General features: G+C 44.2%; 1 protein-coding gene across 1 annotated transcript in view; it reads left to right on the top strand.

Moving 5' to 3' along the window:
* Tbc1d25 (TBC1 domain family member 25) overlaps window positions 1-11,322 on the top strand; it is a 22,098-nt gene extending 10,776 nt beyond the window's left edge. Inside the window, exons 4-6 of the mRNA XM_005352819.2 lie at window positions 9,050-9,177; window positions 9,317-9,505; window positions 9,750-11,322. Of these exons, the coding sequence (XP_005352876.1) occupies window positions 9,050-9,177; window positions 9,317-9,505; window positions 9,750-11,111 (1,679 nt within the window). The 3' untranslated portion in view covers window positions 11,112-11,322. The remainder of the gene's footprint in view (window positions 1-9,049; window positions 9,178-9,316; window positions 9,506-9,749) is intronic.
* The last annotated feature ends 1,396 nt before the right edge of the window (window positions 11,323-12,718 follow it).

The following is a 12,718-nucleotide window of genomic DNA, read 5'->3' as shown; positions in this document are numbered from 1 at the left end:
TTCCAAAGGTCCTGAGTTCAATTCCCAGCAACCACATGGTGGCTCACAACCATCTGTAATGAGGTCTGGTGCCCTCTTCTGGCCTGCAGACAGACAGAATATTGTATACATAATAAATAAATAAATAAATATTTTAAAAATGGGGTACTGAACTAAACAGAGAATTCTCAACAGAAGAATTTCAAATGGCCAAAAGATACTTAAGGACATGTTCAACTTCCTTGCTATCAGGGAAATGCAAATCAAAACAACTTTTTTTTCCTTTTTTATGATTAATAACTTATTTTTAAAAACCTTAATCATTTTATTTATTCATTTATTATGTATACAATGTTCTGTCTGTGTGTATGCCTGCAGGCCAGAAGAGGGCACCAGACCCCATTACAGATGGTTGTGAGCCACGATGTGGTTGCTGGGAATTGAACTCAGGACCTTTGGAAGAGCAGTCAGTGCTCTTAACCTCTGAGCCATCTCTCCAGCCCCAAAACAACTTTGAAATACCATCTTACACCTGTCAGAATGACTAAGATCAAAAACACTAATGATAGTTTATGCTGGAGAGGATATGGAGTAAGGGGAACACTCATCCATTGCTGGTGGGAATGCAAATGTGTAACTACTTTGGAAATCAGTGTGGTGGTTTCTCAGAAAATTGGGAGTCAACCTACCTCAGGATCCAGCCATACCACTCTTGGGAATATACCCAAAAGATACTCAATCATACTACAAAAGCCTTTGTTCAACTATGTCATAGCAGCATTATTTGTAATAGCCAGAACCTGGAAACAACCTAGATGCCCCTCAACAGAAGAATGGATAAAGAAAGTGTGGCACATCTACACACTACAGTACTACTCAGCGGTAAAAAACAATGACATCTTGAATTTTGCATGCAAATGGATGGAAATAGAAAACGTCATCCTGGGCTGGAGAGATGGCTCAGAAGTTAAGAGTATTGTCTGCTCTTCCAAAGGTCCTGAGTTCAATTCCCAGCAACCATATGATGGCTCACAACCATCTGTAATGAGATCTGGTGCCCTCTTCTGGCCTGCAGGCAGGCGTGCAGACAGAACATTGTATACATAGTAAATAAATAAATCTTTAAAAAAAAAAGAAAACATCATCCTGAGTGAGATAACCCAGACCCAAAAATATGAATCTGGTATGTACTCACTCATTAGTGAATTCTAGTCATAAACAAAGGACATTGAGCCTATAGTTCATGATCCTAGAGAAGCTAAGTAATAAGGTGAACCCAAAGAAAAACATATATAGATCCACCTAAAAATTGGAAGCAGACAAGATCACCTGACAAAATTGGGAGCATGGGGGTGGGAGGTAGAAGGAAGGGGACAATTGAGAATCTTCTGTTGAGAATTCTGTTTAGATCTGTACCCCAGTTTTAATTGGATTATTTGCTTTGTTGATGTCTAGTTTCCTGAGTTCTTTATATATTTTGGAGCTCAGCCCTCTGTCAGATGTGGGGTTGGTGAAGATTTTTTCCCATTCTGTAGGCTGTTGTTTTGTCTTATTAACAGTGTCCTTTGCTTTACAGAAGCTTCTCAGTTTCAGGATGTCCCATTTATTAATTGTTAGTTTTAGTGCCTATGCTATTGATGCTCTGTTCAGGATGTTGTCTCCCATGCCAATGTGTTCAAGGCTCTTCCTACTTCTATCAGTTTCAGTGTATCTGGATTTATGTTGAGGTCTTTGATCAACTTGGACTTGAGTTTTGCAACCAGCTTAATTTTAAGTCTTTTATTTTTAAATATTTAAAAATATATAATATGTAATATTTTGAATATTTTAAAATATTTATTATTTTATAAGTCAGGTGGTGGTAGTGCATCTCTTTAATCCCAGCACTCGGGAGGCAGAGGCAGGCGAATCTCTGAGTTTGAGGCCAACCTGGTCTACTGAGTGAGTTCTAGGACTACCAGGACTACACAAAGAAACCCTGTCTGAAAAAAAACCCTCCAAAATATTATTTTATGTGACTGTATATGTGCTTGAGTGTATGTATGTATGTATACCATGTACATGCAGGTATCTGGGATGACTGGAACATGGCCCTGGAACTAGAATTGTAGGTGGTTATAAGCCGCCTAATGTGGGTGCTGGGACCTGAACCCAGGTTCTCTGCAAGAGCACCAAGTCCTATTAACCATTGAGCTGCCTCTCCAGAATTGTCAGCCTTCTTAGTTGGTTTTAGGTATAACTTTTTTAAAGCGTTAAACCCAGGGCTTTGTATATGCTAGGCAAGCACTCTACTTCTGAGCCACCTATCCACCACTTTTTTTTAGGGTCTCTATGAGTCATTTTTCTGTTATTGTGATAAGATGCCATAACTAGGGCAACTTAAAAAGGAAAGTATTAAGAGTCTGGAGAGATGGCTCCGCAGTTAAGAGCACTGGCTGCTCTTCCAGAGGATCTTGGTTCAATTCCCAGCAACCACATGGCAGCTCACAGCTTCAGTTCCAGGGTACCCAATACCCATGGAAAAACATCAAGGTGGGGAGGGTTGAAGGGAGGAGGAGAGAGGCAGGTAGAGGAGCAGAGAAAAATGTAGAGCTCAATAAATATCAATAAAAAAGGGAAAAAACATCAATGGATATTTTAAAAAAAAGACTCACATTTTGGTTTTGTTTGTTTTTGAGACAGGGTCTCTTTATGTATTCCTGGCTGGCTTCACTATATAGACCAGGCTGGCCCAAGACTCACTGAGATACATCTGGCTCTGCCCCTTCTCAAGTGCTGGGATTAAAGGCGGACACTATTATTCCCATCTTTTTTTTTTTTTTTGTTTTTTTGAGACAGGGTTTCTCTGTGTAGCCCTGACTATCCTGGAACTCACTCTGTAAACCCACAGAGAACTGCTGGCCTCTGCTGACCTCTGCTTCCTGAGTGCTGGGATTAAAGGTGTGCGCCACCACCACCCGGCACTACACCCATCTTAATGGATGCATTTTTAAAGATTTGTTTTAATTTTACATGCATGTGGATTTTTTTAAGGTTTTTCAAGACAGGGTTTCTCTGTAGCTTTGGAGCCTGTCCTGTAACTAGGTCTTGAAGACCAGGCTGGCCTCGAACTCACAGAGATCCGTCTGCCTCTGCATTCTGAGTGCTGGGATTAAAAGTGTGCACCACCACTGCCCAGCCAGTGCATGTATTCTTACATGTATGTATGTGAACCATGCACATGCCTGGCATCCAAGGAAGCCAGAAGAGGACATTGGATTCCCTAAAACTAAAGTTTTAGGCAGGTGTAAACCACCACATGGAGACAGAGAACTGAATCCTAGGTACAAGTGCTCTTAACCACTGAGCCATCTCTCCAGCCCCAATATTTATGCATTTTTAGATGCTTGACAGTGAATTTCTTTTTTTTTTTTTTTTTTGGTTTTTCGAGACAGGGTTTCTCTGTGGCTTTGGAGCCTGTCCTGGCACTAGCTCTGTAGACCAGGCTGGTCTCGAACTCACAGAGATCCGCCTGCCTCTGCCTCCCGAGTGCTGGGATTAAAGGCGTGAGCCACCACCGCCCGGCTTGACAGTGAATTTCTATTTGTTGTTTTGAAACAGGGTTTTGCCATATCTTAGGCTGACTGGCTTTTAATTCACTGTGTAGCCAGGTGAACCTCAAACTCAAAGCAGTCATCTGGTTTCAATCTCCTGAGTATTGTGATTATAGATATGTGCTACCATGCATGGTGGTTGCTAAACTTTGATTTTTAAATAAATAGAAGTACACTTTAATGATAAGTATAGTATAATATGCCTGGCTTGATGGTACATGTCTATAATCCCAGCACTGAGGAGGCAGAAGCAGGCAGCCTTTGTGAGTTTGAGGCCAACCTAGTGTATATAGCAAGTTTGAAACCAGCCAGGGCTGCAGCCCTGGTTGTCCTTACTATGTAGACCAGACTGGCCTCAAACTCAGCAATCTGCCTGCCTCTGTCTCCTAAATGCAGAGATTAAAGGTATATGCCACCACACCTAGCCTAAAATGATCTGAAGTTTTGTTTAATTTTTTTGAGATTTATTTTATGTGTATGGGTGTTTTGACTACATATATCTGTGTACTATATGTGTACAGTGCCTGTAGAAACCAGAAGAAGGGATCCGATTACTTGGAATTGGAGTTACAGATGGTTGTGAATTGCCATATGGGTGCTGGGAATTGAACTCGGGACCCTTGGAAGAGCAGGCAATGCTCTTAACCACTGAGCCATCTCTCCAGCCCCCTTTATGTTTTTTTTTAATTTTATTTTATTTATTTATTTTTGGTTTTTCAAGACAGGGTTTCTCTGTGGTTTTGGAGCCTGTCCTGGAACTAGCTCTTGTAGACCAGGCTGGTCTCGAACTCATAGAGATCCGCCTGCCTCTGCCTCCCAAGTGCTGGGATTAAAGGCGTGCACCACCATCGCCCAGCTGAGTCATTTCTTTACTTCAGAAAATTTACGTTATACTTGTTGCCTGTTTAATTCTAAGATCTTCACCTGATCTTTTATTCTCTTCATTTTTTTGGTATTTGCATATTGGATCTCCCAAGCTTGAGTTCCAAGTCTTTTTACATTTTTGCCAAAATCGTGTAACCTTAATTCTTTGTTTGTTTGTTTTTTTTTTCCAAGGCAGGGTTTCTCTGTAGCTTTGGAGCCTGTCCTGGAACTCACTCCGTAGACCAGGCTGGCCTCGAACTCACAGAGATCCACCTACCTTTGCCTCCCAAGTGCTGGGATTAAAGGCGTGCACCACCACTACCCGGCCTGTAACTTTAATTCTATTTTACAGTAGTTTCTTAACTTGGTAAGTAGTACAGCCTTCATCTCACCTGGAAAATGTTTTAATGTTTTAGCAAGACCACACTGGCAGCTGTTGGGGTGGGAGGCACACAAAAGGAGCTAGTTAGGAAGTAGCAGTCTGAGGTATCTGGGGTAGGTGGCTCACAGAGGGTCACAAGGTGGACGAACGACGAGTTGGTGTTGAAATGTGTTTTAGATATATAAGCCACAGCGCTTGGGGACTTGGGGACTGGGGGAATGGGAGGGGCCAGGGATAGGTCAAGGTTACTGGCAATTGAACAGTTGAAGGAAAAGGGAATGGCTGTACTGGGAAGGGCTCTCTGCCTCTCCGTTGTGGCCCCTTAGTTTTGTACCCTCAGAGATACTTATGCAGAGGCAGTGGCTTTAGATGTGACTTTTTCCTTTAGCTCTGTGGAAGAAAGGACTATGAGTCATGAAAATGCTACTTAGGGGTGCCACTGACATGCAAACTGCAGTGACAGAAACAAATAGTAGTTGATTTGTTTCATGTAGTTATATGCTTCATAGAATTATCCATATAACGGAATTGATCATTGGATGTTGTTAGCTTTTGCAATACTGCGCTGCCAGTTGATAGCTAGTACAATTCTTTTTTGTCCTTTGGTTTTTGAGACAGTGTTTCTTTGTGTAGCCCTGGCTATCCTGGAACTCACTCTGTAGACCAGGCTGGCCTTGAACTTGGAGGTCCACATGCCTCTGCCTTCTGAGTTCTGGAAATATAGGCATGCACCACCACATTGGGCAATAAGCGTAATTTTAAATTTTAAAAATGCGGCTAGAGAGATGACTAGCTGGTTAAGACCAACATATTGCTCTTCCAGAGGCCCCAAGTTTGTTTCCCACCATCCTTGTCAGATGGCTCACAACTGATAATTCCAGCTCCAAGGGATAGGAGACCTTCTCCTGAATTCCATGGGTATCTCCACTTTATATGCACATACCCCAATGCAAGCGCACATACATACACAGAATTCAAAAGAAAATAAATCCTTTTAAAAAAGAGTGCTTGCGCCGGGCGTTGGTGACGCACGCCTTTAATCCCAGCACTCGGAGGCAGAGGCAGGCGGATCTCTGGGAGTTCGAGACCAGCCTGGTCTACAAGAGCTAGTTCCAGGACAGGCACCAAAGCTACAGAGAAACCCTTTCTCGAAAAACCAAAAAAAAAAAGTGCTTGCTTTTCTTCCTGCATTCAGTTCCCAGCACCCACATATAGTGGCTCACCACCTCTAGCCCCAGGGGACCCCAAGACTTCTGATTCTGCAGGCACCTACACTTATGTGTGGATACCTCCAAAAAGATACATACTCCAAAGAGACACATAATTCAAAGGAAAAGTGAAAGAAAATCTTGCTGGGCTGAAGACTGCCTTCTATGGCGCTAAAGCAGTTTAAGAGCGCTGGCTGCTCTTCCAGAAGACACAGGTTCAATTCTAAGCATCCATGTGGCAGCTCACAACTGTCTGAAACTCTAGTTCCAAGAGATCTTTTTATTTTATTTATTTTTTTATTTTTATTTTTTTCCCAAGAGATCTTGATGTCCTCTTCTGGCCTTCCTGGGCACCAGGCATGCATATGGCACACAGATATATATGCAGGCAAAAACCCGTACACATAAAAATATTGTTTTTAATTTTAAATTTAAAAAAGGATTTTTGAGCCAGGTGGTGGTGGCACATGCCTTTAATCCCAGCACTTGGGAAGCAGAAGCAGATGGATCTCTGTGAGTTCGAGGCCAGCCTGGTCGGTCTGCAGAGCGAGTTCCAGGACAGGATCCAAAGCTATATAGAGAAACCCTGTCTTGAAAAAACAAAACAAAAAAAGGATTCTTGAACTTAGCCCACAGGTGGCAATTGCTGCTGTAGCCACATTGTATCTGGAGTGAGAAGAGAGATGGGGAAGAGCTCTTAAGGGAAGGGGGAGGATAATAGAATACATGTGACATGGGAACAGGGGACCAGCAAGAGGAGGCGGGGGATAGGGGAGGGCAGCAGGAAGGGGGAGGAATAAGAAGAAAGTATTTTCATATGTGTTTATGGAAATGTCATAATGAAGCCCATCACTTTGTGTGCTAACTTAGAAAACTTAATTTAAAAAAGAAAAAGGGGGCCTAATGTAGAGATGGCTCAGAGGTTAAGAACACTGCTGCTCTTCCAAAAGACTCAGGTTCGATTCCCAGCGCCTAGATAGCAGCTCACAACTGTCTGTAATTCCAGTTCCAGGGGACCTGACACCCATGGCAAAACACCAATGCATATTAAATAAATAAATAAATAAAATTTAAAAATATTCCATATGAAACTGTAAAAATATTAGAAGACAAGAAAGGAAACTATAGTGAACAAAACTGTTAAGGGGAAATAAAGATAGAAATAGAAAAGGAAGAAATCTCTGCTGATGTCATGGACCAGGAGTGGCTAAGGTCAAGCATAGAATGGTTTCCTTTGTCAAACATACACAATATACTTCTCCACTAACACTTTTTCTAAGATTTGTCTAGGCTATGGGGTAAGGTTAATGAAGCTATGATCCTAGAAATAGGAATCTACCATTTCCCAGCTATAGAATCTTGGTCACTAGTTGTTCCAAACCTTTTTGGTCATTTTCTGTTAAACTGGAATGGTAATAGCACCTTCTATCATTTTGGTGGCAAGAACTATCATTGATATAAGATCTGGAGTGTTTGCTCTCAGACTTTGGTGTTGTAAGGAGACTGCTTGTTTGTTCCCGGCTGCTCAGCCCCAAAATAACCACACAGAAACTGTATTAATAAGTCACTGCTTGGCCTATTAGCTCTTGCTTTTTATTGGCTAGCTCTTACATCTTAATTTAACCCATTTCTATTCATCTGTGTATTACCACATGACTGTGACTTACTCGCAAGGTTCTATCTGGTGTCTGTCTCTGGTGGGGCTACAAGTCTTCTCTCTGACTCTGCCTTCTTTCTCCCAGCTATTCTGCCCTGCCAGGTCCAAGACAGATTCTTTATTAAGCAATGGTATTCACAGCATACAGAGGGGAATCCCACATTACTTTGGGCCTGGGCTTCATATTCCACTTCTTTCATTCACTAGGTGTGGGACCTTGAACAAGTATCTATAGACCTATTTCCTCATCAAAAATAAATAAATAAATAAATAAATAAATAAATAAATAAATAAATAAATCCAAGAGGGGTGGCCACACCTATAGTCCTTTAATTCTAGGTATTGGGGAAGCTAAGGCATAAGTTGGTTCAAGGCCTGCCTGGACTAGAATAAGTTCAGGAACAGCCTGGGTAACTTAATGAGATACTGTTTCAAGAAAAGGATTTTTTCCACTCGGGAGGCAGAGGCAGGCGGATCTCTGTGAGTTCGAGACCAGCCTGGTCTACAGAGTTAGTTCCAGGACAGGCTCCAAAGCCACAGAGAAACCCTGTCTCGAAAAAACCAAAAAAAAAAAAAAGGTTTTTTAAAGAGGTCTCATGATGTAGCTCAGCAGTAGAGCACTGCATAGAACATGTGATGCCCTGGGTTTGATTTTCCAGGACTATCCCATCCACACTCACAGATAAATATATTTTAAAAAGAATACTAGCTAGTATTTCCATAGAACTGAGTATCTGAAGGTCAGAGGACAACCTCCACCATGGCATTGAACTCGGGTTATCAGACTTGGTGGCATGTGCCTTTACTCACTGAGCCCTCTCACTGACCACCAGGTTTATTTATTTATTTTGTTTTGAGACAAGGTCTTACTATGTAGCTCTGGCTGTCCTGGAAGGTGTTTTGTAGACCAGGCTGGCCTCAAACTCACAGAGATCCACCTTCCAAGTGCTGGGATTGAAGGCATGCACCACCAGGCCGTCAAGTATTTTTTAAAAATGAGATAGAATCTTCTAGCCCAAGCACTGGCCTTGAACTCTCCAACTTCCTACCTCAGCCTCCAGAGTAACAGACCTGCACTGCCAGGCTCAATAGATATTATTTTTTCTTAAGGATAATCTGTTTCTTCAGTGCCTTGCAATAAATATTACTTAAATCATCGAAATATTAAAGGCTTCCCTGCCATTTTGTGAAACATTTCTCATGTAAGAACTATTCATAGCTGATTTTTTAACATTATTTGGATGATACAGGGAAGAGGGAATAGACATCGTTTATTAGCCGGCATGTAGCTAGGCTTTAGAGGAACCCAGCCCTGTGATCTGGGTTCACATACCTGTTCTTATAGTGCTTCACTCTGTGTGCTCAGGCCCATTGCTGGAGGACTGGGACATAATTAGCCCCAAAGATGTCATTGGATCCGATATCCTACTGGCTGAGAAGCGTTCCTCACTGACGACAGCTGCCTTGCCTTTTACACAATCCATCCTGTCTCAGGTGATTTCAGGAGACTGGGGGGCCCCAGCTGGGGTTGGAGGGAAAAGCCTATCTGGGACTCCTATTCCAGAGTGTGCTGGTTGGCATTTGCCCTAACCTGCACAGAGATCTGTAGCTTCTTTTCTTCCTTCCTTGCCAGGTGGGCCGTACATTGTCTAAGGTCCAGCAGGTGCTGAGTTGGTCATATGGGGAAGATGTCAAGCCTTTCAAGCCCCCTCTGAGCGATGCTGAGTTTCACACATACCTGAATCACGAAGGCCAGCTCTCCCGTCCTGAAGAATTGCGTTTGCGGATCTATCATGGTGGTGTGGAACCTTCCCTTCGAAAAGTGAGCCCCCTTGGTCACTCATCACTCTGTGGTGGCTCATGAGAGACATTCAGTGGAACACACTGTCATAGGTAGGGTAGAGAGAGTCCAAGGACAGAGGTTCTATTTCAGGTAGGTCAGTGGCAGGAAGACAGACTACCACAAGGACAGAGGCCATGAGAGACAGGGTGGGTGGTGACTAAAGACATGGGTATGGCAGATCCCTAGTTGAAGCTCAGCCTCATCTCCTTTTGTCTCTGGCTAGGTGGTATGGCGGTACCTCCTGAATGTGTACCCAGATGGACTGACAGGCCGTGAGAGGATGGACTACATGAAACGGAAGAGTCGCGAGTACGAGCAGCTCAAAAGCGAGTGGGCCCAGCGAGTGAACCCTGAGGACCTGGAATTCATCCGCAGCACAGTCCTCAAGGACGTGCTTCGCACAGACAGAGCCCATCCCTACTATGCGGGGCCTGAGGATGGCCCACACCTACGGGCCCTACATGACCTGCTTACTACCTATGCTGTTACCCATCCACAGGTATCATACTGCCAGGGCATGAGTGACCTGGCATCACCCATCCTTGCTGTCATGGACCATGAAGGGCATGCTTTTGTATGCTTTTGTGGCATCATGAAGCGCCTGGCTGCCAACTTCCATCCTGATGGTCGTGCCATGGCCACCAAGTTTGCCCACCTCAAGCTGCTATTGAGACATGCTGACCCAGACTTCTACCAGTACCTACAAGAAGCAGGAGCTGATGACCTTTTTTTCTGTTACCGCTGGTTGCTGCTGGAGCTTAAGCGCGAATTTGCCTTTGATGATGCTCTCCGAATGCTAGAGGTCACCTGGAGTTCACTGCCCCCTGACCCTCCTGAACATGAAGTCGAACTTGTTGGACCTCCGAGCCAAGTGGCAGACACTGGCTTTGGTAGCCACAGGGGACGGCCAGTACGTCAGAGGCACATGCTGAGGCCTGCTGGTGGAGGAAGCAGTGCTTTTGAAGATGCTGTTGTCCACTTAGCCACATCTAGCCAGGGACCGAGTGGTGGGGGACGTCTCCTGAGACAAGCCAGTCTGGATGGTCTCCAGCAACTCAGGGATAACATGGGCCCCAGGAAGGACTTTCTAGTCCAACTAGCCCACCCAGCTACCCTCATTAGCTCTAAGTCCCTCTCTGAACCCTTGCTAAACTCCCCAGACCCACTCCTCTCCTCTTCTTCTCGGCCTGATTCCCCATCTTCTTCATCTCCTCCATCTACACAGGAGGCTTCTCCTTCTGGTGACATAGCTGTAGGATCCCCCTTGATGCAAGATGTAGGATCTCCCAGAGATCCTGGGAAGTCCCCACCACCCCCACCTCCAATGGGCCTTCCCCCACCCCAGGAGTTTGGCCGAGGGAACCCATTCATGCTCTTCCTCTGCCTAGCTATCTTGCTGGAGCACCGTGACCACATCATGCGCAATGGGCTGGATTACAATGAGCTAGCCATGCATTTTGACCGCCTGGTGCGGAAACACCATCTAGGGCGTGTCTTGCGCAGGGCCAAGGCTCTCTTTGCTGATTATTTGCAGTCTGAAGTGTGGGACTCTGAAGAGGGGGCTGAGGCCACAGCTCCATCTTGATTGTAATCCTTCCAGCTTTCCAACCCCAATGGTACTCCATTCTTTTGTCTTGAGGGTCTACACAGGGCATTATTCCCTGCCTACCATCCCCAGACATGTTGGAGCCTGGGGCCCTCTCACTGGGTTTGAGTGTGTGTGGCTCAGTGTTGGCACTGCCCACGGAGGCGATGGCCTCTTCTGCATTTGTTGTTGTTTCTAAACTATACACACACAAAGATCACTGTGGCACGTGTATTTTTCTACTTCCTGGATATTATAGAAGTTACTGTGGGCTCTTTGGTTGATGGGACTGAAATAACTCAATTGATTTAGAGTGGCTCCTGCTTTCTCTGGCACAGGGGAGTAGCTGGTGAAAACCAGGTATTGGTGAACCTGGCCCAGGGACTGCTCTAGAAAAGGCTAAATCTATGTTTGTTTGATTGCTTGGTTGGTTTGGGGGGTATATCTGCCTATCTAGAATATAAAGGTCGATTTGATATCTGTGAATGTTATTTCAGGACCAGGCACAAAAAGATGAGGAGGAGAGAGTTTCTAGCTTTAAAAGAGGCAAGATTTTAAAAAAAAAGGGGGGGGGGCAGGGTTGATGCTAGAGGTTCGTGCTGAGAGATGACTCAGTGGTTAAGAGCATTGCCTGCTCCTGAGTTCAATTCCCAGCAACCACATGGTGGCTCACAACCATCTGTAATGGGATCTAGTGCCCTCCTCTGGCCTGCAGGCATACACACAAACAGAATATTGTATACATAATAAATAAGTAAATAGATATTTTTTAAAAAGGGGGGGCAGGGTTCGTGCTAGACATGGTGACACACGCCTTTTACCCCAGCACTCAGGAGGCAGAGACAGGTGAATCTCTGAGTTCAAGGCCAACCTGCAGAGAGTTCCAGGACAGCTAGAGCTATTATACACAGAAACCCTGTCTCAAAAAAACCAAAACAACAACAAAAAAAACACACACACACAAAGAAAAGAGGCAAGATTTACTACAAAAACTGGGAATTTGTGGCCTAAAAAGAGAAACATTTCGGCCACTCATCATTTCTAGAATCCGACTCTTTTCTGGGGGCCTGTCTAGTACATGATGCTGGCAGCCCTGAGCAGAGGTCTAAGCCTTCTACATGCTTTGAAACCAGCTTGAGGGACTGCTATGCCATGCTTAGAGCTCTAAGCTATGTTTCCAGTGGATGGATGCCTATCCTAACCATTTCAGCATATTGCCACTAACATGGATCAGAAAAACCAAGCATGATAAAACTTGAGCCCTAAAACAGTTTGCCTAAGTCTTTGCAAGATAATGATAAAAATCAGGTCCTTGGGACTGAGTGATGGCTCAGTTTCTAAGAATACTCATTACTCTTGCAGAGACCTGCATTCAGTTCTGAGCACCAACATGGTGGTTCACAACCATCTGTAACTCCAGTTCTAAAAGATCCAATTCTCTTAGGACCTCTGTGGTCACCAAGCGTGCACATGGAATATATACATGCATGCAAGCAAAACACTCATTTGTGTAATAAGATAAATCTAAAAAAAAAAAAAGTCAGAGCCGGGCAGTGGTGGCGCACGCCTTTAATCCCAGCACTCGGGAGGCAGAGGCAGGCGGATCT

Source organism: Microtus ochrogaster, chromosome 10 (assembly GCF_000317375.1).
Source record: "Microtus ochrogaster isolate Prairie Vole_2 chromosome 10, MicOch1.0, whole genome shotgun sequence".
Classification (NCBI taxonomy): Eukaryota; Metazoa; Chordata; class Mammalia; order Rodentia; family Cricetidae; genus Microtus; species Microtus ochrogaster.
This window is presented reverse-complemented; position numbering and strand designations above follow the sequence as displayed.